Below are 27,271 nucleotides of genomic sequence, written 5' to 3' on the forward strand. Positions count from 1 at the left end.
CTGTTTTCCATATTTGTTCTTCTGTAGTGGTTCATTTCATTGAGATTATTAAGTCTAACTCAGATACTTTTGTTAAATACTTACTCCATAGCCTAGATGCTACAAGACACAAAAGAAGTATCTACCATGGTCCCAGCCCTCAGGCTGCTTACTGTTGAGCCAGTAAAAAACTCATTAAATAACAAGAACAGTTACAAGCCAGATTGAAATCAAGTGCAGTAATGAGAGACACTCTGAAAGTACTTTAGAGAGAGGTAATGGGGGAGAAAGTAGAAGAGATTGGTAAGAGCCACAGTAGACAGAGACTTCTTCAAGAGGGAATTGTGGCCTGTCAAGAACTGTAAACGCCAGGTGATATTTGATGGCGATGGAGATGGGGACAGAGATAGATAGCACAAACAGCTTAATCTAGGTAGGTGTTTGTAATGAAGAATAATTGGATAAAGTAGGGAGATTGGGGGGTGGGGAGAGAGAGAGAGAGACAGACAGAGAGAGAGAGAGAGAGAGTGTGTGTGCGTGTGTGTGTGTGTGTGTGTTTTAAAAAAGAGCCACAGATTTTCTTAGAATGATTAATCTAGTGACAGTGTACTGTTATTAGGGAGAAAGATAATAGGGAGGACCACCATGAAGATGCCATTGTGTTAATTCAGATATGAATTGATAAAGAATTTGTATTTGAGTAACAACAGAAGATATGAATAAATTTCCCAGATACCAAAAGGAAAATTTGAACTAGGGTCCCTTAACAGGTTGGGTTAAGGAGTGCTGGAAGGAAACATTGAAATGAGGCACCACTGGAGAGGGTTGAAACATCTTTAGTTGCACTGGTACTGTCATATAGCCTGGTGGGTCATACCAAAATTGTTCACTTGCTGGGGAAAGGAATGGGGAGTGAGGAGAATGCAAGTAGAGAAATATTTGATACGATTTTTACGACAGCTTAAAGACTTGACTTCAAAAAAAATCAGTTTTACAGTGACATTCAGAGGAAAAGCTGAAGAGAATCTGAAGTATTAATAAAACTTTGTGAGAGATGAAAAGAGGAGCTAAAAAGAATAGGAAGTGGTTTTATTTCAGGGGAAAATGAGATGAAAGAGAGGCCCGCTAATAAATGAGAGGGTATGAACCCAAAAAAGCCTCATCATTAACTAAAGAATGAAACCCATTTTTAAAAGCCGACTTCACATAAGAAGTGAATTAACTAAAATTAGATAAAAAGTATAAAATATTTGGGGCGCCTGGGTGGCGTAGTCGGTTAAGCATCCGACTTCAGCCAGGTCACGATCTCGCGGTCCGTGAGTTCGAGCCCCGCATCAGGCTCTGGGCTGATGGCTTGGAGCCTGGAGCCTGTTTCCGATTCTGTGTCTCCCTCTCTCTCTGCCCCTCCCCTGTTCATGCTCTGTCTCTCTCTGTCCCAAAAATAAATAAAAAACGTTGAAAAAAAAATTTAAAAAAAAAAGTATAAAATATTTTGTTAAGTGGAAGTGACTTTGCTCTTGCAATGTCCTAAAGCAAATAAAAATCTCTGGAAATATTTTGCCTCTTCACCTACAAATGATATTTTAAAAAAAACAGCTTTCTTAGTGAATAAAGGTGATTTTCAGGTATATTCTTGATCCCTAATATATTTTGTTCTGTTAACTTGAGAACTAAAAAAGGGAAAAGAAAAAGTATAAGAGCAAAAAGAAAGCTTATTTGGATTTTATTTGTTGATACATTGTTCAATAAGTCTGTCATTTAGTAAAAGCAGTGCAATCAATGTAGAAACTAAATGTTTAGAAGCCTATGGACTATACAGCTGACAAAAAATAAGCAACATTTGTATATCCATAAATATATATTGTTTAGAAATTAATAGCTTTTGGACTGAAGGTTTTAATTAATGGAAGAGGTAAAAATATGTCACAATTTCTGTCTTGATTCTATCCCATGTGGTTTTTATTCAGGCACTTCAGTGTTCACTTTGAAACCTGCCAGTCTTGGTCTCACTTTGTGAAACCTCGCAACCCCAGACACATTCGTTTGTGCTCTGTGTTAACTTACTTGTACACAAACATCTCGGATCATGCTTCCTTTAAGATTTCAAATTCTGATATTTCTCTAAATCATTCTTTTTTTTTTTTTTAAGTTTATTTACTTACAGAGAATGAGCAGGCATGAGTGAGTTAAGGGCAGAGAGAGAAGGAGAGAGAGAATCACAAGCAGGCTCTGTGCTGTCAGTGCACAGCTTGACGTGGGGCTCAATCTCATAAACGGTGCGATCATGACCTGAGCTGAAATCAAGAGTCAGACACTTAACCAACTGAGGCATTCAGGCACCCCTCTAGATTATTCATTCTTACATCCCCCATTTCCCAATCCTGATCCTTCATTACCTGCCTTAACATGCCTCCCAACTCAACCTGGAGCCCTGCAGTAGTCTTTTCAGTTCATCTTAGGGACCAAGAGGGTCGTAGTGTGGTACCAAGACTGAAACCTGATCTTTAGCCCACAGTTGGAGCTCCTTCAGTTTCCCTGTGTGGTTGTATTTGCTAGAGAAAGACACCATTCTTTCTCCCAGAGACAGCTGCTCCTTATCATCAAGGTTTTGTTTTTAATTTATCTCCCCCCCCCACACACCAAAATTGAAAGGTAAGTAAGTCTTACCATGTTACTGTTTCCATCCCTTTCCTTCGTTAGTTTTTCATTTGTGCATTTATTCATTCAACAAATGTGTACTGGCTGCTTATTGCATACCAGGCAGCAAATTTTCATGCTCTAATAGAAAGTACCTCTTGAGGCACCTGGGTGGCTCAGTCAGTTGAGTGTGCAACTCTTGATCCTGGCTCAGGTCATGATCTCATGGTTCATGGAACTGAGCCCTGAGTCGGGCTCTGTACTGACAGGTCAGAGCCTCTTGGGATTCTCTCTCTCCTGCTCTCTGCCTCTCCCCAGCTCGCGCGCTCTCTCTCTCTCTCTCTCTCAAAATAAATAAATTAAAAAAATAAAAGTACTTCTTTATTCACATACAGTATTTAAAGATGCAAATGTTTAAGAAAGAGTCTTTAAAGATTACTAATCATACCATCAAGAAATGCTTAGGGTCTCTCTATACTAAGCCTACTAATCAGTCATCTTTCTAAGCTTGAGACTTCTAGCGGTAAGGAATTCAAGGACTATTAAAGTAGCTGTTTTATGTTTGGAAACATCTTTCTATTAGAAAATTAAGTATCTGACTCCCTGAAATGTTCTCACATTCTTCCAAGTTCTACAATGTGTAGCCATGTAGAAGCAAACTCAGTCCCTCTGTTTTCAGATATTTTCTCTTTCATGTCTAACATGACATAATTCAAAATTACTGTACCATCCAATTAAAACCTTTTTCAAGCTCTTTGTATATGCCTTTCACAACATTTTTCACCCAGATTCAATACTACTAACACTGTAGGAGTCATCTAACCCAGAGAATAGCACCGTATTTTTTTTTAATTGCTGCATAGCCTATTACCACACATTCAGCAGCTTAAATCAATACATGTTTATTATCCCATGGGCTCTATAGTTCAGGAGTTGGGGTATGGCTTATTTGGATCTTCTCAGGGTCTCTCAAGGCTGCATTCAGAGTAACAGCCATGCTGTGTTTTCATCTGGAACTTGTATTGTCTTCCAGACTAATTCAGATAATTTGCAGAATTTAGTTACTTGTGGTTGTAGGACTGAGGCCCTCCCTCAGCTGGAGGCCATCCCTCTCCATAGGCAGTTTACAACCTGGCCAACATGGCTGTAAAGGACAGCTCTTTCCATGCCATCTCTTCCCTCCATTATGGAAGTAGTATTCCTTTATATTCACAGGTCCTAGTGATGCTCAAGGGGAAGGGCTTGCATACAAGGGCGTGGATCATCAGAGATCATCCTAAAATTCTGCCTGTCACAGGGACTATCACTATCCTCATGTTAACATTATCCCAACTCTTAATACATTCCTAAAGTATAATTTGTTTTTCGAGTAGCTGCATCAAACTGAGTGAACTTATTCCTGCTAAAGACCCATGTCTTCAATTTATGCTTCTCTATTTCCTCCACACTGTAGTTCATGACTATTTGGTCCTTTGTACAGAATCTTACATTTATCTGTTAAATTCTATCCTGTTAGATTCAACTGATCCAGCCTGTCAACATTTGAAACCTGTTTCTCTCACCCAGTATACCTACCATATCTTAACTTTGGATGGATTTCCAAAACTTCCTATCAGAATTCTAAATTTCCAACAAATACTATTAGTTTTCAGGGAGCTGCTATAGGCCAGACTTTCTATATTGTAAAATAACGTAACTATGAAAAATTCAAGGTGTTTTAATTTTCCATCATAATGGTAGTACCTGCTCATAGAATATATAGAAAAATAAAACAAAGGAAAAAACTGCATAGATGTATATCTATTTACAATGTAGATTTTTAAAAATAAGTTTTCAATATGCCATATTTTCTTGTTTCTTTGCTTGTTTTACAGAGTTGAGGTCTTACTGTAAAAACTTTTTTTTTAACTTTATTTATTTATTTTGTGAGAGAGAGAGAGAACAAGAGAGCACATGAGAGTCAGAGAAAGGAAGAGACAGAATCCCAAGCAGGCTTTGCACTGTCAGCACAGAACCTGATGCGGGGCTCGAACCCAAAAACCGTGAGATCATGATCTGAGCCCAGGTCAAGGGTCAGATGCTTAACCGACTGAGCCACCAAGGAGCCCCACTGTAAAAATACTTTTGATTCTTCCATTTTACACTTAATAATATTGTGATGATTTTCTAGGTTATAAATACCTTATGTCCATCATTTAAAATTGCTATATAATAATCCACTCAACAAATGTATTATTAACTTGTCCTATACTGTTGGGCATTAAATTGTTCCCAGTTTCTTGCTATTCTACATAATACTAGAATGAGCTCTTTTTTTCCCCAAAGCTTTTAAAATATTTGAAGTGTTTTTTTAAGATAGATTCTAGAGATGCTAAACCAGAGGCAGTGAACATTTACTGAGTGTTATGCTTATGCTCTTTGCAACAACAAATGAAAGTGCCTGTTTCCTAGCACCCTCTGTGGATGGGGAACTGTTTTGTTTTACCTAACAGACTGAAAATTTTCATTGTGAAAGTAAAGAATGAGTAGTATGATCAGAAATAATCATTTCTTGGGTTTCTTTGCTCTGTGTGTGATTATTTACCATACAGGGGGTTTAGAATAGAGCAGATTGAGGTATATTGAGTTTTAACTGTACAATATTATGGAAACAGTAATGCTGTAAGCAGAACTCCCTTCAGAAGAGAAGCAGCTTGGCTCTGATATCTTACATACCTTACGTATGCTAGACTAGCTTAGAAGGTTAATCTTTTAAAATAAACCAACAGCTTCTCAAAATATGCATACCTGAAAAAGTACAGCAATCAACTGAGGGGAAGTAAAGATGAGTGTATAATCCTGAGGAGTGAGATTATTTACCACTGAATGTGATGAAGGTATGCTGTATGTGAGACTATAACTTCAGTTACCTGGTGTCTTTAACTTGCGAAAGTAAAAAAATTTAACCACTCTTTTCCTTACTTGTATTTATTTTTGTTGATTTCCCCTTTCTCCTTTTCAGTAGCATGGTATATTTGAAAAAAAAAATGGATTTTGATGTCAGAAGAGTCTGAGACCTTGGGCAAGTTATATATAATCTCTCTGAGCCTTATTTTACTGGAAATGGGAATAAGAATGCTTATGTAATAGGGTTGTTGTGAGGGATCAAAAGAAATGTTTATAAAACTTTCAGCATACGATAGGTATTCAGCCAGTGTTTGTACCTTTTCTTCCCTTAGTCTAAGAAACTTGTAACTATCTAGCACCTGTTGGAAAGTTAAACATTTTAGATTAGTATGGGTTTCAAATAACTGAAGTACAGTTAAATTCTGCTTTTCATTTTTTAGCTGATCTTCTATAAACATTTTTTTCTAACATATATTCTATACTTCACTGCCTCCTTCTTAAATTGTTGTTACTATACCATGGGTATTTATAGAGAGTGTGAAGCATAGGGCCAAAAAGCTTCTCTTTCTCTCTTGCGATTGCTAAAATCGACTGGTTGGTGCACAGCCCAGCCCACTGTATGGCTAGCTATTCTCTGTGGTCTACAATGCCTGCAACTTGCCACCTCTGTCACAGCTGCTCATTTCTGCCGGCTGCTGCTGTTGCTGCCCTCATTCTTCCTCCTCATTACCGTTAGTCTCTGCTAGTCCTCTTACCATTTCTCTTCTCCTTCTTTCTCTCCAGGTTTCTTCCGTTGCATCTCATAGTTCATAGGCAAATTGGACCTTCATTGCTTTCTCAAACCAGGTAGAAGGATCCTTCTATACAGTGAGCCAGCTGGCCACAGCATGTTTAATGTGGTCCTTATCGGCACTTTTCCTCCATACTGTGGGCCCTATTCCAGATACTTGAGAACGCTAAACAAGTCCTTGGATTAGTGAGGTATAAGTAGATCTGGTTTTCTTACAAGTCATTTATTTTTCTTTAGTCTTATTTAACTTTAATTTTATGCAGAGCTTTGTGCTAGTTACAAGGGATGACAGTAATTGGGGTGTCATAGGTTAAATTATGCCATAGTCCATAGTCCTTTCAAAAGAGCAGGAGGACACGTATTCACAAATAATACAAGCTAAAGAGGGGATGAGAGAGACAAAGTTTTAGTTAAGAATTGGGAAGACTCAAGGTTCTAGTGGAAGTTCTAAAGCAGAGTGGCTGGCTGCCTTTGAGTCCAGTCTCAGAGTGGTGGGTGATAGCTTTGAGTCCCTTCAAGAGTCAGAACAGAGAAACAGGCTAGATGGAGGGAAGCTTTCATGATTCTTTTCCATTTCAAAGGTAATGGTAGAGAATCACTTAATGGGATTGTGGGCACATTTTTCCTTTTCTTCTTTTTCTTATTTAAATTTCATGTATTATTTTGTCATTCCTTTATATTCCTTATGAATTTTTATTATTGATTTGGAAACAGGACGTGGAGGTATAGTGGAGGGTTGCACATTTCTATACTTTTGTAGTCTGAATTTTAAGCATGGCCGAATTTTTATACACTCTAACTTTATTATGTGATTTTGTTTATTTTAATTCAACTGAGTATTTTTATTTTACCCTAAGGTATAATTCCTTACAAAGATTTTAAATGTATAACCAATGTTAATTTATTGGAATTGTTTTTGCTGTTTATAACAACTCCGTATTTATTAACCTGGAACATTTGTTTTAAGCTAAAACAGAAAGGGAAGGCATAAATAATCATGACAAACAACCCTTTTCTGGTGTGGTCATTTGAAATGAAACAACTAAAAAATTTAATCAACTTAAATTTTAAAAAATTAGCTGATATAAGTTGTAAACCAGATGAGTAAAAGCTTTCACTTACTCATTCTTGACATTCAATTCCATTTATTCTTTGTAATATATTTTAAAACAGAATGTTTATAAAGACTAAGGCTTGGTTTCCTATATCCTGTTTTGAAGTTACCAAGAGAAAATGTCTAGAGTCATATTCTTGCTTTAATACAAATTCCACTTTAATACACAAAGTGGAATAGCAGAGGTTAAGATTTTGCAAATACAAGATAATGTGTTTTATATAAAGTATCATAATCATAATAGTAAGAGTATTATAATATAATAGTTGATTTAAAATAATTATTAACTATGATTAAAAACTGAACAAGCTTTATATTAATGAGTCATTACCATTGAGTTCATTGATTGAACATTTCTTAAGTGCTTATTATGTGCAGGCATACAAAAGATGAATAAAAGAAGAATTTGCATTTGAGTCCCTAAAGACTGCAATATGATTAGTGAGTAATGTAAAATAATCGTCTTTCTTTGTTTCACCCAAAAACCTATTCTTTAGACATATCAAGGCACTTAGACATACAAACAACTCAGAATTGAGGAAAATTCTTAATGTCTTTTTAAAGCCTATTCCTTTCTCTAGTACTCTTGGAAGACAGGAAACGTAATAGAATTAGAAGACAAGCTGATTGTCCTCCCATCTTTCTATTCCCAACTTGCCAGTCAGTTCTGTGATTAGAGTCATGGTTCTTACGTTCATGTCCCTGCTCTAATTGATTTCTGGGTGGACATGCTCTAAGTCGAAAGATCAAAACTCTCAACATTTTACATTAAACAGTAGAACACTTCAGCCCGTAGCATGTGAACTCAAAAGCCCCAAATTAGACATGGTGATCTGAGGAACATAGCAAACGAGAAATGTGTGGGAGGTAACCCTATCATGCTTGTAATTGTGAAGAGCCATTTACAAGTAGTTGTGATTCTAATTGGTTTGATCAGTTTTTATTGGGAAGACCTAAGTAATAATTAGAATCACTGAAAAATAAATGTAAATATATACATAGTATTCAGATTCAGAGAAAATACAAAGGAATAGTAACTTTTTCTTGTTAAAAAATTACTAACAATAATATTAAGACATTTTGTAAAAGTACAAATAATAGATGTAAAGAAAAAGATTTTAGTCATCTTTTTTTTTTTTCAACGTTTTTTTTTTTTTTTTTTTTTTTTTTTTTTGGGACAGAGACAGAGCATGAACGGGGGAGGGGCAGAGAGAGAGGGAGACACAGAATCGGAAACAGGCTCCAGGCTCCAAGCCATCAGCCCAGAGCCTGACGTGGGGCTCGAACTCACGGACCGCGAGATCGTGACCTGGCTGAAGTCGGACGCTTAACCGACTGCGCCACCCAGGCGCCCCGATTTTAGTCATCTTTAATCTCAGCCTTGAGGTAACCCCTTATCACATTTGATGTTTTCCTTATCTTTTTTCTGTAGGTAGGTAACACATTTTAAAAACAAAAAATGGGGGTACCTGGGTGGCTTAGTCGGTTAAGGGCCTGACTTCGGCTCCAGTCATGATCTCACATCTCATGAGTTCGAGCCCCGCATCGGGATCTGTGCTGACAGCTCAGAGAGAGCCTAGAGCATGCTTTGGATTCTGTGTGTGTGTCTCTCTCTTCCCCTCCCCTGCTCCCAATCTGTCTCTCACATATAAATAAACTTTTAAAAGATTTAAAAAAAGGGGGGGGGGGATCATCGTGTACATAGTTTCATAACCTATTTTATTTATTTATCACATATATCTTCTCTTTTCCATAGATACGTAATTTAACATAATTTTCTGATGGCTGCCTGGTATTCTGTCACACAGGTGTATCCTACTATAGCCATGCCACTGGTGAGATGCTTGTGTTGTTCTCTTTTGCAGTATGTTAGCTAGATTATAAGCTCCATGAGCACAAAGACACAGCCGGTTTATTTATCATTGTGGCCCTCATATATAGGCTTTCAGAAAATAGGTGCTTAATTCTCCTACCCTTCCTTGTCTGCACCTACGCAGCTAAACATGCCATGTGTTTACACAACTGTGCTCACTTCAGAGTTGTGACCATTAATCTCAAGTGCCGCCCATTTGAGTGCCAGCCCTTAGTGCTGCCCAGCACTTACACTACCTTTCCTTACTTCATGAAGTCTCCTGCCCTGTGAGATAACGCTTTCATACTTCCTCTTCTCTCCTCAAAATCCAGACACCTCCTTCTTCAGCTTCATTCTCTGCTAATGACTTTTCTTCCCACTTAACTGAGGAAGCAAGAGTCATTTTTAAAAAAACTGCCACAAGTTCTTACCGTCACATCTACCCACCTCCCTGCATCTGTGCTTATAGACCCCCTTCCCTCCTATGAGTGTGTATGAACTACCTGTGCTCCAAAAGCCAGCCCCTCTGCTTATATATCATTCCATCCTACTCAGGGATCTTAGTCCACATATCCTTTTATGCATGGTCAGTTTTCCTTCTCTTCTTTATAAGAATTGGTGCTATCTCTGCCCCATTTAACTGTCCCAGCTACTGCCCCATTTCACTCCTCCTCTTTATGGCAAAATTCCGTTGGAAGAGTTGTTTGTGTTCTCATCCCTCCTTTCCCATTTAGTTCTTGGACCCACTTGAATGAGGTGTCCATTTCCACTATTCTTCCAGTTCTTATCAGGAAAACCACTAACTTCCACTTTGCCAACTCTAGGGATCACTTTTCAGTTGTTACCTTACCTGAACTATTTAGCCGCATTTGGCATAATTACTCCTTCTCGAAATACTTTATTCTCTTATGTTTCAGAACATTACACTCCTCTGGTTTTCTTACTACCTTATTGGCTTTCTCAGTTCCGTGGGTTCTTTCCTCTTCAGTAGTCCCTTCTCAGTTCCTTTGGTTGCCTCTTTTGCTATCCTCTTGTCTTGGGATGCCTGAGAGCTCAACCTTTTCTCTTTGCGCAGTTCTTTGGTGATCTCATCCATTCTCTGGGCTTTAAATATATGCTCACAAATCTCAAATTTATATTTCTATTCTGTACCTCTCTCCTGAACTTCAGACCCATATTCTAACTGCCAACTTGACATTTCTCCTTGGATGTCTGATAGACATCCCATACTTAACCTGTCCAAAACCAGACTCCCGAAACCTCCTTGGCTCCAGTCCTTCTCATCTTAGTTAATGGCAATTATATCCTTGCTTCTCAGGCCAAATTCTTGGTGGAATCCTTAACTTCTTTCTTTTCTTACACTATTAACCAATCTATCAGCAAATCCTATCCCTTCTACCTTCATAATATGAACAGAATCTGATCACTTCTCACCTCGCCTTCTGCTAACCCTTTGGCCCAAGTCTTCTCATTTCTTACACAGATGGTTAAAATAAGCTCCCTGGGTGGTTTTCCACTTTCCCTTCAGTCTCTTCTCAGCCTAGTGGTCAGGGTGATCCTCTTAACCCATAAATGAAGTCAAGTTACTCCTGCTTAAAACCCTCCAGTGATCTCTTACTAAATTCAGAATAAAAGCCTACAAGGCCCTATGCCATGTGGCCCTCTGTTACCTCTCACACCTCATTTCCTATTACTGCTCTAACTTGCTCACTCTGCTGCTGTCACACACTGGCCCCTTTTTAGTTCCTGAAACATGCCAGCACATGACCATTTCAGAGCCTTGCTCATCTTACTCCCTCTATTGCTTCCCCCCCACCAATGCCAAGAGTCACAGAGCTTGTTCCCTCATCATTTTCAAGTTTTTCACCCCCAGTAATTTTTTTAGTAAGGCGTGTGTTGACTATGTTATTTTAAGCTGAAACCCATTGTACCTGCCTCCAGTGTTCCCTGTCCCTTCCTGCTTTATTTTTCTCTACATCATGTATTATCATCTAACATATTGTGTATTTTACTTCCTTCATTTATTTTCTGTGTTCCTCTCCTCCAAATCTAGGATGGAGATTTTTGTCTGTTTTTATTTACTGCACTGAGAACAGTGCCTGGCACATAGTAAGTGCTCAGAAAATATCTGTTAATGAATTAATGTAAGCATTAGCATCCTTGGCATTTTTGTTTAGGTGGTTTATATGAATCATACAAATCCATGATTCATTTTTTCTTTCACTCAGTGAAATGTTTGAGTGTTTACTGTGTGCCGGATACTGTGCTAGGTACTAGGTGTGTAACAGTCAAAAAGTCAGACAAGGGGGCGCCTGGGTGGCTCAGTCGGTTGAGTGTCTGACTTCTGCTCAGGTCATGATCTCATGGTCCGTGAGTTCGAGCCCCGCATCAGGCTCTGTGCTGACAGCTCAGAGCCTGGATTCTGTTTCAGATTCTGTGTCTCCCTCTCTCTCTGACCCTCCCCCGTTCATGCTCTCTCTCTGTCTCAAAAATAAATAAACGTTAAAAAAAAAAAAAAGACAAGGGACCTACCCTTATGGAGCTCATAATCAAATGAAGATGACAGAGAAATACATTTTTAAACTATAAATTGTAGAAAGTGTTATGAAAGAAACAACCAGGGGATTGAACTGAAGAAAAGCAACAGGAGGTGACCTCTCTGAGGCAAGCAGTGAGGGAGGACTTTCTCTACATGGATGAGAGAGAGGCTGGGACTTGAAGGATGAGGAAGGATCCAGCTATGTGGAGAGCAGAAAGAATAGCATTTTAGGAGATCAGATTAGAAAGTTAGGCAGGTTTCCTAGGTCCAGTGGTTCTCAAAGTATGGAATGGGAACCCCTGGAAGTCCTTCTGGTCTTTTCAAGGGGTCCATAAAGTCAGCACTATTTTCCTAACAACATTAAGACACTGTTTGCCCTTTTTTGCACTCGTTCACTCAGGAGCAAGCAGTGGCATTTTCCAGAGGCCACATGACATGGTATACAACAGACTGAATGCTGAATAGGATATGAATATCCAGTTATTTTCTACTTAGGCATTAAAGACATTTGCAAAAATGTAAAATAATGTCACTCTTCTCAGTGTTTTCCTTTCTTTTGGAAAATGTATTTGCATTTAAAAAATTGAGTTACTTATTATAACAGGTAATGATTTTTAAATTTCTCAACTTTAGTTTCTAATATGGTAAATATTGATAGATATAAACCACCTAAACAAAAGCTCTTTAAGGCCCTCAGTAATTTTGAAGACTTACTATACAAGGGCCTTCAGACCAAAAAGTTTAAGATCTGCTGTCCTAAGTTATGGTAAGAGTGCTTTTTGTACTTTATTCTAAGAGTGATGGAAAGCCATTGAAGGATATTAAGCCAAGGTAGTGATGTGATCTAATTTAACTTTTGAAGAGTTCACTCACTGCTATGTAAAGAATACACTGGGGGCGCCTGGGTGGCTCAGTCGGTTAAGCGTCCGACTTCAGCTCAGGTCACGATCTCGCGGTCCGTGAGTTTGAGCCCCGCGTCGGGCTCTGGGCTGATGGCTCAGAGCCTGGAGCCTGCTTCCGATTCTGTGTCTCCCTCTCTCTGCCCCTCCCCCGTTCATGCTCTGTCTCTCTCTGTCTCAAAAATGAATAAACGTTAAAAAAAAAAAAATTAAAAAAAAAAAAAAAAAGAATACACTGGAGTGGGCCAGCAGTGGGAGGGGTGGGGACACATATGTAAAGGCATTGCATCAGTCCAAGTAAGCAGTGATGAAGGGTTGTACTGAGGTGTGGAGTATTAGTTTGTAGAACTGCCGTAACAAAGTGCTACATACTAGGTTGCTTAAAAAAAAAGGTATTTATTGTTAGTAGGGTCATTTTTCTTCTGAAACCAGTAGGGGAGAACCTCACCATGCCTCTCCGAGCTTCTAGTGTTTGCTGGCAGCCCTTGGGATTCCTTGCTTTATAGATGCATAACTCCTGTCTTTTTCCAAATAAGGTCACAGTCTGAGGTAATGGGAGTTAGGATTTTAACATTATGTTGCGTAATAGGGGGAGGCAATGAGGACGAAGAGAAATGAAGGTGTCTATTTTGGAAGTAGAACCAGAATGGGCTGCTGGTTGATTAGATCTAGAGGATGAGGAAAAGAGAAGTCAGGGGCGGAACTCCCATTCCTGGCTTGGGAAGCTAGATGAATAGTACACCCAAATGACACGCCATTTATTAACATGAACACTTGAGGATGGGACCATGTTTCTTAAGGGATACATTTCCAGAAGTGGAATTGCTAGGCCGCCATTTTCTTGAGTATGCTCATGCATTTTTTCTTCCATACAGACCTTATTTAGTGTTATTAGTACTGTTTTAGCATTATTTAGTATTATTCTATCAAGCCATCCTGATTTAAACAATCAGATATAGTAAAATGCAATATTGTAGCCCAGTTCACCTAGGTAGTCGAAGAATTTAGGCAAAAGGAAAATAAAAATAGGAAGAGAAAACACATGCCCTGAAAGAAGCTCTAATGATCAAAGTGACATAATTAAGAGTTGGCAAAGTCCTTTGAGATCCAAAAAGTATTTCAAATTAAATTTCTTGATGGGCATTCTGGATATATGTTTAATACCATATGATAATTTCTACTACAGTTTCCCCTGCTGTATGAAAAGCTGGCCTTAGGTAAGAATGTCTAAGTTCCCTAGTAACCTGGTGAGGTTAAAGATGTCAATTATAAGGCAGCCAACAGAATGGGAAAAGATATTTGCAAATGACATATCAGACAAAGCGCTAGTATCCAAAATCTATAAAGAACTCACCAAACTCCACACCTGAAAAACAAATAATCCAGTGAAGAAATGGGCAGAAAACATGAATAGACACTTCTCTAAAGAAGACATCCAGATGGCCAACAGGCACATGAAAAGATGCTCAATGTTGCTCCTCATCAGGGAAATACAAATCAAAACCACACTCAGATATCACCTCACGCCAGTCAGAGTGGCCAAAATGAACAAATCAGGAAACTATAGATGCTGGAGAGGATGTGGAGAAACAGGAACCCTCTTGCACTGTTGGTGGGAATGCAAACTGGTGCAGCTGCTCTGGAAAACAGCATGGAGGTTCCTCAAAAAAATTAAAAATAGATCTACCCTGTGACCCAGCAATAGCACTGCTAGGAATTTACCCAAGGGGTACAGGAGTGCTGATGCACAGGGGCACTTGTACCCCAGTGTTTATAGCAGCACTCTCAACAATAGCCAAATTATGGAAAGAGCCTAAATGTCCATCAACTGATGAATGGATAAAGAAATTGTGGTTTATATACACAATGGAATACTATGTGGCGATGAGAAAGAATGAAATCTGGCCTTTTGTAGCAACGTGGATAGAACTGGAGAGTGTTACACTAAGTGAAATAAGTCATACAGAGAAAGACAGATACCTTACGTTTTCACTCTTATGTGGATCCTGAGAAACTTAACAGAAGACCATGGGGGAGGGGAAGGGGAAAAAAAAAGTTAGGGAAGGAGGCAAACCGTAAGAAGACTCTTAAAAACAGAATAAACTGAGGATTGATGGGGGGTGGGAAGGAGGGAAGTGTGGGTGATGGGCATTGAGGAGGGCATCTGTTGACATGAGCACTGGGTGTTGTATGGAAACCAATTTGACAATAAATTTCATATTAAAAAAATAAAATAAAATGATATATCAGTTAAAAAAAAGATGTCAATTATATTACTAGGCAGCATCACGTATAAAAATAACCCCCTGCTTGATAAATTGCATCTGGACCGGGAGGGACTGCAAAGGAATGATAAATATTTGGTGGGGGCACTGCCCTTCAGACTGTCCTGAGTTTCTCATAATTGGAATATCCATCATGGGACCCTAGAAACTTGTTACAAGGTACGGTGGCTCCTATAAAACAGCAAGGCTTCCAAGTCAAGATAGATCCACATCCAGTAATATGGATTTCTTCTCCTCTCACCTGAGCTGTGTCTCCTCGAGAAACAATAGCTCCTAGATGGCTGAGCGAGCTGTCCCATGAATCACTGCAAGGACTCTAGTCTGACCTGACCTTATGGCAAGTTCTGAGTGGGTTCTGTCTGAAATCCTTCTGAATAAACTGATACCAAGTGTGCTCATTGGTGGTTTTATGAATCTGAGTCTGAGGTGAACCCACGAGGACAACCTTGTGGGCACGGCAGGTGTGTTATCGGCTCTTTAGTTTCCCTGCTCACTCACACTGTGCCTTTTTTACCCCAGTCCTTGTCTGTCACAGTTTTCCTAACACGGTGAAGTCCGTGCAGTATCTCAGCTTCAGCTCCGAAAACAAAACAAAATGTTCTTGAGAACATTTGTGCAGATGTGAGTCTGCTCAGTTGCCTTACAAAGGATGAGTAGTCAGTAAGCGCGGCCTTTGGCTGTTCTCCTTTCAGCCATTTTCTTGTCATGCCCACTGTTTTGTAGAGGATTAGGTGAGTGTCAGAGAAGAGCAAGTGAAACAGTGACGTCTAACTTCTCCAGAGGCTTGTTACCCATCCTCCTCCAGTCTCTAGAAAGTGATTTTTAAGCCTCACTGTGGGAGCCCCCTCTGGTGATGATGCTGGCTTCTGGGGGAGTGGCGAGAGTAGAAGGTGTTCAGGGCTCCAGGTTGGTCCCCTTCTCGGCCGAAGCAGTGCTGCTTTTCTGTTCACCTCAGTCACTTGCCATTTCAGATTCCCTTTGGACAAAAGCTTCCAGAGTGTAAAAAATATACAATGAAAATCACTGACCAAGAGAATATGGCCCAAAACTCAAGATAAAATGAAATATACTGATCTTTGACAAAGCTTACAACCTATCATGTAAGACCATCACCAGGCCATCACTCGGAAACCACTTCCTGATTTTTAGATACAACTTGAGGAACTTAAATTAACGTATCTGATTACCAGCCCTTAGCAGAAGTAGCAAATGTTAGGAGTTTAGGCACATTGTCACTAACAAAGGATATTTGATAACCCTGTGACTGAGGAAAAGCTATGAAAAAAGACTAAAATCAAAATCAGCAAAAAGCAAAAGTCTGGGATTATTTAATGGAAGGCCAAATAGCTTTCTGTACTTTGATGTCCTATGAAGGTGTTATTTATATTATAGCATGTATAATAAATGATGTTTTCTCACTAATTTGAAAAGATATATGCACCCCTGTGTTTATTGCAGCGTTATTTACAATAATAATAATAATGTAATAAACCTTGTGTTTATTACAGCATTATTTACAACAGCTGTGATAGGGAAACAACCTAAGTGTCCGTCGATACATGAATGGATAAAGAAAATGTGGTGTGTATGTGCAATGGAATATTCAACCACAAGAAACAAGGAAATCCTGGCATTTGCAACATGGATGGACCTAGAGGACATTATGCTAAGTGAAATAAGTCAGAAAAAGATAAATACCATATGTTTCACTCAAATGTGGAATCTGAAAAAAAAAAAAAAAGTGAAGAAACAAAACAAATGGATGCATACATACAGAGAACAAGCTGATGGTTGCCAGAGGAGAGGGAGGTAGGGAGAATGGGTGAAATAAGTAAAGGGGATTAAGAGGTACAAACTTCTGGTTTTAAAATAAAGAAGTCTGGTTTTAAAATAAAGAAGTACAGCATAGAGAATAGTCAATAATATTGTAATAGTATGTGGTGACTACACTTTATTTGTGGTGAACATTTCATAATATATATACATGTCGAATCACTATTTGTACATCTGACTGTATAATATCGTATATCAACTATACTTCATTGTTTTTAAAAAATGGAAAAAGTGATGTTTTTGTTTACTCATATTCCCGGATGTTTACTTGCTGCCAGACATTGAGGGCCAAAATCCATTTATGATGATAACTGATTCAAGAGAAGGTTAAATTATCTCCCATGTTCTCCATGCAGAGTGATAAGGAGCAGTAAAATACTGTAGAGTGTTTTTGGGTGGTGTTTTTAACGTTTGTATGCTCAAAGGATAATATTCCAATTATTCAAAAAACCCACTGACAAGAGAGCCAAAGCATAAGAGACTGTTAAAAACTGAGAACAAACTGAGGGTTGATGGGGGGTGGGAGGGAGGGCAGGGTGGGTGATGGGTATTGAGGAGGGCACCTTTTGGGATGAGCACTGGGTGTTGTATGGAAACCAATTTGACAGTAAATTTCATATATTAAAAAATAAATAAATAAATAAATTTAAAAAATAATAATAAATAAAAAAAAAGAAAATAAACTTTCAAGAATGTGAAAAAAAAAAAAACCCACTGACAGATATTTCACTCTCTTAAAGACACCAGTTAAATGAGGTATTACTATACCTACTTTTTTTCCCAAATGAAAAAGTCTTCAAATGAAGGTTTAATTCATGTTTCTAGAAAATTCTTAGAAAAATAATCATAAAATACATTTTCAAAATTCCAAATTGTGTGTATCAATATCACTATGGTCACAAAAATAGAAATCCAGTAATAGGAAAATTTTCTGCTCACAGAGAACATTTAGGAAGCATGGTATTTCCATGACTGCAAATTTATATCTTTTTTTTTTAACGACTCTATTCACTATGCTGTATTTTACATCTCCATGACTTACTTATTTCATAACTTCAAATTTGTACCCCTTAATCTTCTTTATCTATTTCACCTGTTCCCCACCCGTCTCCCCTCTCGCAACCATTAGTTCTCTGTATTTAAGAGTGGTTTTTTGTTTCTTTCTTTGCTTGCTCGTTGTTTTGTTTTTTAGATTCCACATGTAAGTGAAATCATACTGTATTTGTCTTTCCCTGACTTATTTCACTTAGCATAAAACCCTCTGGTATTTTGTTGTTATCCATGTTGTCACAAATGGCAAGATCTCATTCTTTTTTATGGCTGAGTAATATTCCCTATGTATGTATGTATGTATGTATATACCACATCTTCATTATCTATCAGTGGATACATGAGTTGCTTCCCTATCTTGGCTTCTATGAATGTTGCCATAAACATAAAGGTGCATATATCTTTTCAAATTAGTGTTTTCATTTTCTTTGGCTAAATACCCAAAAGTGGTATTACTGGATCATATGGTATTTCTATTTTTAATTTTTTGAGGAAGCTCTATACTGGTTTCCACAGTGGCTGCACCAATTTACATTCCCACCAACAGTGCATGAGGGTTCCTTTTTCTCCACATCCTTATCAACACTTGTTATTTCTTGTCTTTTTGATTCTAGCCATTCTGACAGGTGTAAGATGATCTCTTATGGTTTTGATTTGCATTTTCCTGATGATGAGTGATGTTGAGCATCTTTTCATGTGTCTGTTGGCTATCTTAATGTCTTTGGGAAAATGTCTAATCAAGTCCTCTACCCATTTTAATCAGATTATTTGAGGGGGATAGAGTTATAGAAGTTCTTTTTTAAAAAAAAATACCACTCTTATTTTCCAACAAAGGTTTGTTTTTCTTTGTTTTTGTTGTTGTTGTTTTTAGTATAATTGATGCACAATGTTACGTTAGTTTCAGGTATACAACCTAGTGATCCAGCTTCTCTGTATGTTACGCTGTGCTCCCCACAAGCATAGCTACCATCTGTCAGTCACCTACAATGCTACAACGATGTCATTGACTATATTCCCCATGCTATGCCTTTTATTTCTGTCTTACTCATTTCATAACTTTATATTTTGGATAGTAACCCCTTATTGAATGTACCATTTGCAATATTTTCTCCTATTCAGTAGGTTGCCACTTGATTTTGTTGATGGTTTCCTTTGCCGTGCAGAAGCTTTTTATTTTGATGTAGTCCCAATAGTTTATTTTTGCCCTTGTTTCCCTTACTTGAAGAGACAAATCTAGAAAAATGTCACTAAGGCTGATGTCAGAGAAATTACTGCCTGTGTTTTCTTCTAGTTTTATGGTTTCAGGTCTCACACTTAGGTCTTTAACCCATTTTGAGTTTATTTTTGTGTGGTCCACTTACATTCTTTTGCATGTAGCTGTCCAGTTTTCCCAGCACCATTTGTTAAAGACTGTCTTTTTCCAGGGCTCCTGGGTGGCTCAGTCGGTTAGGCGTCCGACTTTGGCTCTGGTCACGATCTCACGGTTTGTGGGTTCAAGCCCCGCATCGGGCTGTGTGCTGAGAGCTCAGAGCCTAGAGCCTGTTTCAGATTCTGTGTCTCCCTCTCTCTCTTCCTCTCCCCCACTCTCACTTTGTCTCACTATGTCTCTCAAAAATAAATACATGTAATAAAAATTTTTTTAAAAAAAGACCGTCTTGTCCCCATTGCATATTCTTGTCTCCTTTGTTGTAGATTAATTGACGATATAAGCATTGGTTTGTGTCTGGGCTCTCTATTCTATTCTGCTGATCTATGTGTCAAGTTTTTGTACCAGTATCATACTGTTTTGATTCCTACAGCTTTGCAGTATATGTTGAAATCTGGGATTGTGATACCTCCAGCTTTGTTCTTCTTTCCCAAGATTACCTTGGCTCTTGAGGCTCTTTTGTGGTTTCATACAAATTTTAGGATGATTTGTTCTCATTCTGTGAAAAATGCTGTCGGTATTTTGGTAAGGATTGCATTGAATCTGTAGATTTCTTTGGGTAGGATGGACATTTTAACAATATTGGTTCTTTTAATCCATGAACCATGGAATATCTTTCTGTTCATGTCATCTTCAATTTCTTGCATCAGTGTTTTATGGTTTTCACAGTATAAGTCTTTCACCTCATAAGGTTAAGTTTATTACTAGGTATTTTTATTCTTTTTGGTACAATTATAAATGGGATTGTTTTCTTAATTTCTCTTTCTGTTACTTCATTACTATTGTATAGAAATGTAACAGGTTTGTGTATATTAATTTTATATCCTGCAACTTTACTGAATTCATTTATCAGTTCTAATCGTTTTTGGTGGAGTCTTTAGGGTTTTCTATATATAGTGTTATGTCATTTGCAAATAGTGACAGCTTCACTTCTTCCTTACCAATTTGGATGCCTTTTATTTCTTTTTATTGCCTCATTGCTACAGCTAGGACTTCTAGTATTAAGTTGAATAACATGGTGGGAGTGCACATCCTTGTCTTATTCCTGATCTTAGAAGAAAAATTCTCAGTTTTTCACCATTGAATATGATGTTAGCTATAAAATATGTGTATCTTGACTTAGAAATATGGCTCTTGATTCATATGAGTTTGATAAAATGCTTCTAGCAGTAGGGAAAAACTCAGGACTTGGCCACAGAGTTTTATGCACAGGAAATAGTAATGTTATCAGTGGTTTAATGTTAAAGGGATAAAATAAAGTTTCCTATATATCAGTTCTAAGCAAAATATTTAATATTTTCATCAATACTTCATTTGGTAAAATTAAATCTATTTCTTATATTTGATAGAGTGCCCAGTCTGGAGATAGAAGAAAACTAAGTTCTTAAAGCAATAATTACTAATAAAATGGAGACGTGATTAAAACAAAGTAAGAAAGGATAAGTGCAGAATACATGTGGGGAGAGAAATAATCTGTGTAAATTCATGAGGGACCAGTTTGTTGTGTGACCCTATAGAAGAAAAGGAATCTGGAAGTCAAACTGAATATAGTAATCATTTAGCCCTTAGTTAACTATAAACTCAGTCTCCTGTTCATCATTGTTTAGTCCCTCATTACATTACTTTATCTGGTATTATATTCCATACTATAGGAATTATGTGGGAACATTTGTTTTTAATTCAGGTAAAAGAAAAAAGGTACATCAAGAAATTAAAGAATAAACCAATGAGGAAAGAAGTAACAGTAATGAAGTAACAGAAAGAGAAATTAAGAAAACAATCCCATTTATAATTGTACCAAAAAGAATAAAAATACCTAGTAATAAACTTAACCTTATGAGGTGAAAGACTTATACTGTGAAAACCATAAAACACTGATGCAAGAAATGGGGGAATGTATTCATTCCCCCATTTCAAGAACATTTATTGAGCATGCACTATATGCAAGATACTGTGATGGGCACTGGGTAAAAGACATAGTACTTGTCTGCAAGAAGTTTACAGTCTTAGTGGAAGAGACAGGTAAGTGTGTATGATCTGCCCAGTGGTAGAAAAAGAGGAGTTGAGGAGGTTTCCTGAAGAAAGTGAACTGAGTCTTAAAGGTTAAGGGATTTCCTTTTCCCCCAGATTCCAGACTAAATAATCTGAAAATTTTTCCCACTGTAAAACACCCAGCAGTGCAGCAAAAAATATAATAAGCATCCCTCTGAATGCAGAGCAGAGCTTTTAAAAAAAAAAAAAAAAAAAAAAAGCAAGGTAATTCTCTAAGGGCCCAAACACACACAGCTAAGAAACAGAATTTCAGAGACTCATTTTCTCTCCATCTCTGACCACTACTTCTCTCTGTGAATACTTACTCACTTTTTCCTACTGAAGAAGTTTTCTCCAAGAAGTGAAGAATGTCGCCACTTGCAGTTTGGGTTCACACCTTCTGCTGTTGCTTCTTTAAAACTTTCTTTTATTTATATTTTGGTAAAATATAACATAAAATTAACTGTTATAACCATTTTTAAGTGTACAGTTCAGTGGCATTAAGCACATTCACACTGTCTGCAACCACCACCACCATCCACCTCCAGAACTTTTTCACCATCCCAGATTGAAACTCTGTACCCATTAAACAATAACTCCTCATTCCTTCCTTCCCTGAGCCCCTGGTGTCCACAATTCTGTTTTTCTGTCTCATTGAATTTGGCTACTCTGAGTACTTCGTGTAAATGAAATAATACAGTATTTGTCCTTTTGTGTCTGTCTCATTTCACTACACCATTTTCTTTTGCTTGGAGAGGAAAGGACCTTCTCTATACACATACTTCCATCCCCTAGTTCCATATTTTAAAATCCTGAGAGAAAAAATAGGATAGGTTTGGCTTAGCTTTTCAGACCAGGAGGATGATGGGTGCTATGGTTTGTTTAGCTTGGGTTGACCTCGCATCTTCCCCAGTTCTTTGTGTAAACATACCTTTTCATAGAGCCTTTTTTTGTCCTCTCTATCTAAAACAGCACCCCACATCACTCTAGATTCTTATTCTGCTTTATCTTTTCAGAGCACTTATCTCTGCCTATTATTAAATATACTTACTTGCTTATTAGTTTTCCTGGCAGTAGAATATAAGATTTATAACATGAAGGACCTTGTCTGTCTTGCTTGTCTCCGTGTTTCTAGTCCCTAGAACAGTGACTGGGACATAGTAGGAGCTCGATAAATATTTTTAATTAATTAACTGGAAATTGGGCTGAAGATACACATTTAGTATTCATTGGTAAAAGTGATTAAAAGAAATGGTTTCCACCTCCCTAGTGAAGATAACCAATTAGAAATTAAAAGAAACTAGCCTTTAATATATATGAATAGGGTGATTAAATAAGAAAGTTATGCACAAATAGCAAGAGAACTACACTTTCTAAAGATAGATAATTGTGGAAAATAATAACCTTGCTTGATGGATGCATAAGTCCAAAATTATAATAGATTAAGCCCTTTCTGAAATTGTTTTTCTATTACTGGACATTTAAACCATAAATGAATAAACGAATGTATAAACTCATCACATGCATGCGTGTGAATGCGTAAAAACACACACACAGTCTTTTACTGATTAACACTGGAAGTGGGCAAAGTAGATGTGAGTCTAAAGCTGTAATGGGCAGTTCAGTTCTTTCTAAATTCCTGTGGTGGTAGCCAGGCAATTCAGAAAACTCTGGAGCACAACTTCCCATTGTCATGCTGATCACCCATCAGCATCACTTGGATTGGAACCTGTTAACTGTAGCTGCCTTCGCTCTCTTCCCTTACCTGTCCTTAACCTCAAGAGCAGGGCAAGGCAAAGGGGAGCAGGGAGCAAGGTAGGGGCTATATTGGAAAAGACAGGAAAGAAGTAGGCATTTTGTAATGTATATAATTGTTGAATCACTGTGTAGTATACATGCGACTAATATAATTGTGTCAGCTATACTTCAATTAAAAAAATTTTTTAAGGAGGCAAAAATGTTCTGTTATCTCCCTGACTTCTTAGTGGTGCTTTCCATCATTCCCTTAGAATTTATTATCCTTATGTTGCTCAATGAGCATCCACTGTTACACTTCAGCCAAGTCTACCCTACTCCCAGGGGCCCTCAAAATTACTTCTTTCATATCTCCACTCACTTCTCACACCTCACTCCCAAATCCAACAAGAATTCCCATTCTCTGGTAGGAAAACTGTTTAATTAAACTATATTGCAGGGCACCTGGGGGCTTAAGCGTCCCACTTCGGCTCAGGTCATGATCTCACAGTTCGTGGGTTCAACCCCACGTCAGGCTCTGTGCTGACAACTCAGAGCCTGGAGCCTGCTTCGGATTCTTTGTCTCCCTCTCTCTTTGCCACTTCCCTGCACTCTCTATCTCTCTCAAAAATAAACTTAAGAAAAAAAATGTTTTTGAACTATATTGCCTTAAAGTTGTCTCCCTACTCCCACCAGAAGTCACCCCTGTAAACCTCCTCTAGGTGTTAAAAAGCCCTTAAGGAGTGACTTTCTCACTATTTATCTGAACCAGTAAAGAACTTTCCTGTGACAGCTTTTTGCTTTCCTTCCTAGGGGATTAAATAGAACCATAGCCAAAAAGTTCTGGGAATCAATCCCCACATTCAACTTTTAAGAAGTGGGAAAGGTAGATACGATGTACCCTAGAATAGTTGATTAGGTCATAATATCACCCTCTCCCAGTTATTCACAACAATTAAGCTTTTTTTAAATTTTATTGTATTTTTTCACTTTTGAGAGAGAGAGAAAGAATGCAAGCAAGCAGGGGAGGGGCAGAGAGTGAGGGAGAGAGAGAATCCTAAGCAGGCTCCTCTCCAGCATGATGTAGGGCTTGAACTAGCGAACCGTGAGATCATGACCTGAGCAGACACGTAACCAACTCAGCCACCCAGGTGCCCCTAAGCATTTATTATTAATTATCAGGGCACAATAGGGCCATGCATATTACTAAGTCAATATCAAATTAATTACTAAATTCTGCTTTCACTTGTACTTAATCCTGATTTATTTGTTCATTAATATCATCACCTACTCTCAACTTAATAAGAGGCAGTATTGTATTGCTGGGGTGCCTGGATGGCTCAGTCAGTTGAGCATCTGGCTCTTGACTTTGGCTCAAGTCATGCTCTCATGGTTCCAGGGTTCGAGTCCCATATTGGGCTCTGTACTGATGGCATGGAGCCTGCTTGGGATTCTGTCTCCCTTTTTCTCTGCCTCTTCCCCACCCATAAGCACGCACGCACTCTCTCTCAAAAATAAACGTTAAAAAAAAAGGCAGTGTTGCTAAAAAGCACTTACCTGTGCTAAAATTAGTATATATAGTTAGAATATCTTGGTTTTAAAAGAATAAAAAAATTAAATCAACTATTGGAGTTATCTATGGGAACTCCAAACTTAATAACTTCTAGGACTTTGTGTGCTTTGAAATCACATTTCTTTTTATTTATTTATTTATTTATTTATTTATTTATTTATTTATTTTTTCAAGTTTATATATTTGGAGAGAGAGAATCCCAAGCAGGCTCCACGAGCCAGCATGGGTTTCAATCTCACAAACTGTGAGATCATAACCTGAGCCGAAATCAAGAGTCAGACGCTTAACTGAGTCATCTAGACACCCCTGAAATCACATTTCTTTATGGTATTTGCTCTGGTTAGGAAACCTAATATTTGAATCTAGAATTTATGAATATTTGAAAGAGGATTGAAAAGCTACTAACTTTTGAGAAATCACAGATGTCTCAAATATATTTGGTGATAAACTTAAAAAAACATTATAATACTAGCTGAGATCAATGATACACAGCATCAGAGGGTTTTTGCCACTAATTGGGTAATCAAACTGCCACATTCTAAGAGGTTCCCTTTGGTTTAATATCTGCAATCTGGTTATCCTATGACTCTGCTGTAGCTACTTCAGTACACAAGTTACCATTCAACACTCTCCTATTCTCCCAGGTAGAGCTTGGCCAAAAGTTACTGTGAGGCAAGAAGAACTGTATTTGATAAACCTTTAGAACTTTGGTATATCAGATATATTTGCTATAGCTTGTGTACTTCCATACTTCTGCAATAACTTAGACTTCTAAAATGTGTTATTTGTTTCTTTTACAGGACAATGAAGGTCAAACAGCTCTACATTATGGTAAGATGTCTCTAACTTATTAATAACCATATTTGGAAGTTTTCTTTATTTGTTTATTTCAACTTTGTCCAACCCTGTGTAGTGCTTAGAAAAAGGCCTGGACAGTTGGTACAGCCAGTGTGGAAAACAATGTGGAGGTTCCTCAAAAGATTAAAACTAGAATTACCATGTGATCCAGTAATTCCACTACTATATACTTACCCAAAGAAAACAAAAGCACTAACTAAAAAATATGCACCCCATGTGGACTGCAGCATTATTTACAATAGCCAAGATACAGAAGCAACCCACGTGTCCACTATAGATGAATGGATAAAGAAGATGTGATGTGTATGTGTATATATATGTGTGTACACACACACACACACACACACACACAGAAATATTAGCCACAAAAAAAGAATGAGATCCTGCCCTTTGCAACAACATGGGTGAACCCAGAGGGTATTATGCTAAGTGAAATAAATCAGTCAGAGAAAGACAAATACTAGATTATTTCACTCGTTTAAGAATTTAAGAAACAAAACAAATGAACAAAGGAAAAAAGAGACTCTTAAATACAGAGAACAAACTGGTGGTTGCCAGAGGGGAGGTGGGTGGGGGTGGGTGGGTGAAATGAATGAAGGGGATTAAGATTAAGACTGTGCTTAATCTTGGTGAACACTGAGAAATATATAATATTGTTGAATCATTATATTATATATCTGAAACTAATATAACACTGTATGTTAATTATACTTTAAAATAAAAATAAATTTAAAAGGAAAGTGTCTAGCACTAGCAGAGACACAGTAATTTTTTGTTTAGAAATAGATTAATAACCTCCACAGTTGGAGGTATATTAAAATTCTGTGGGAACATTCATAGTAAATAGAGCATTTCTATACCGTCAACAGAAATGGAGCCTCCTCCAGTCCACCTTTGAAAATTCATTCTTTCATTCTCAGTACTCTCAGTGACAAGTGAGATACTAATCATTGTCACTCTAGGAGCTACAGTCTCTCCTAAAAGATATACTTTCTTGATGTAACTGAAGTAAAGAAAAACAGATTTGAATTTGTAACTAATTTCACCTGCTGATTACCTTAGTCAAGTAATCTTCACTTAACTAACTAATCTATAAAATAGAGGTTAATCTGTAAGATGCAAATAATATGGCTCTTAAAGAGTACTGGGTAAATTCAGTGAGATAAAAGATATTTTGTAAATAAAGCACTTACTAAAAGGATTCCTACTTTTATTCTATTTGGCTGTGTATATGGTTGAATAAAACACAGCCATCAATATTTAAACTAGATTAAGGATCAACCCCCTTCATACTTTTGGGGACAATACATTAGGCTCTTTTGCCACTTTTGGCCATCCTGGACCACCATTCAATAATAAATGGCTCAGATGCCCCTGGACATTTCTGTCCACTGCTTATTAGCATTTGCTTGGATGTCAGGAACCTCACTGAATAGTCTAGGAGTCTAAACTATTGGGCTAGCTGTTAATGCTAACTATATTTTTCAACCTGATAATGAAGAGTGAAATATCACCAAATGCATGTCCCTAACTTGGGTACCAAAACCAGTGCAAAAAAGGAAAATTTGAGTCAGTCGCACTTTTGAACATATATGTAAAAATCCTAAATGAAATATTAGCAAATTAAATTCATCAGTGTATTTTTTAAAGCTGTGACAAAGTTGAATTTATCTTAGGAATTCAAAGAAGATTTAACAGTTCAAGCATTTATCAATGTAGTTTGCCACGTTAACAAATTAGTTGAAAAACCGTTTGGTCAAATCAGATGCAGAAAAAGCAATTGAG

The 27,271-nt window shown here is 37.6% G+C and overlaps 1 protein-coding gene across 8 annotated transcripts in view; it reads left to right on the forward strand.

The window, feature by feature from the left end:
• The window catches only part of ACBD6 (acyl-CoA binding domain containing 6), a 218,921-nt gene that overhangs the window by 159,193 nt on the left and 32,457 nt on the right, over window positions 1-27,271 (forward strand). For 7 of the 8 annotated variants that reach the window (XM_058701431.1, XM_058701433.1, XM_058701434.1 and 4 more), the window contains one exon: window positions 25,429-25,459. In XM_058701431.1, the coding sequence (XP_058557414.1) occupies window positions 25,429-25,459 (31 nt within the window). Of the gene's footprint in view, window positions 1-9,162; window positions 9,242-25,428; window positions 25,460-27,271 lie in introns of all 8 variants that reach the window. The other variant, XR_009254352.1, reaches the window with a different exon arrangement.

The sequence above is a fragment of the Neofelis nebulosa genome, chromosome 15, assembly GCF_028018385.1.
Source record: "Neofelis nebulosa isolate mNeoNeb1 chromosome 15, mNeoNeb1.pri, whole genome shotgun sequence".
Classification (NCBI taxonomy): domain Eukaryota; kingdom Metazoa; phylum Chordata; class Mammalia; order Carnivora; family Felidae; genus Neofelis; species Neofelis nebulosa.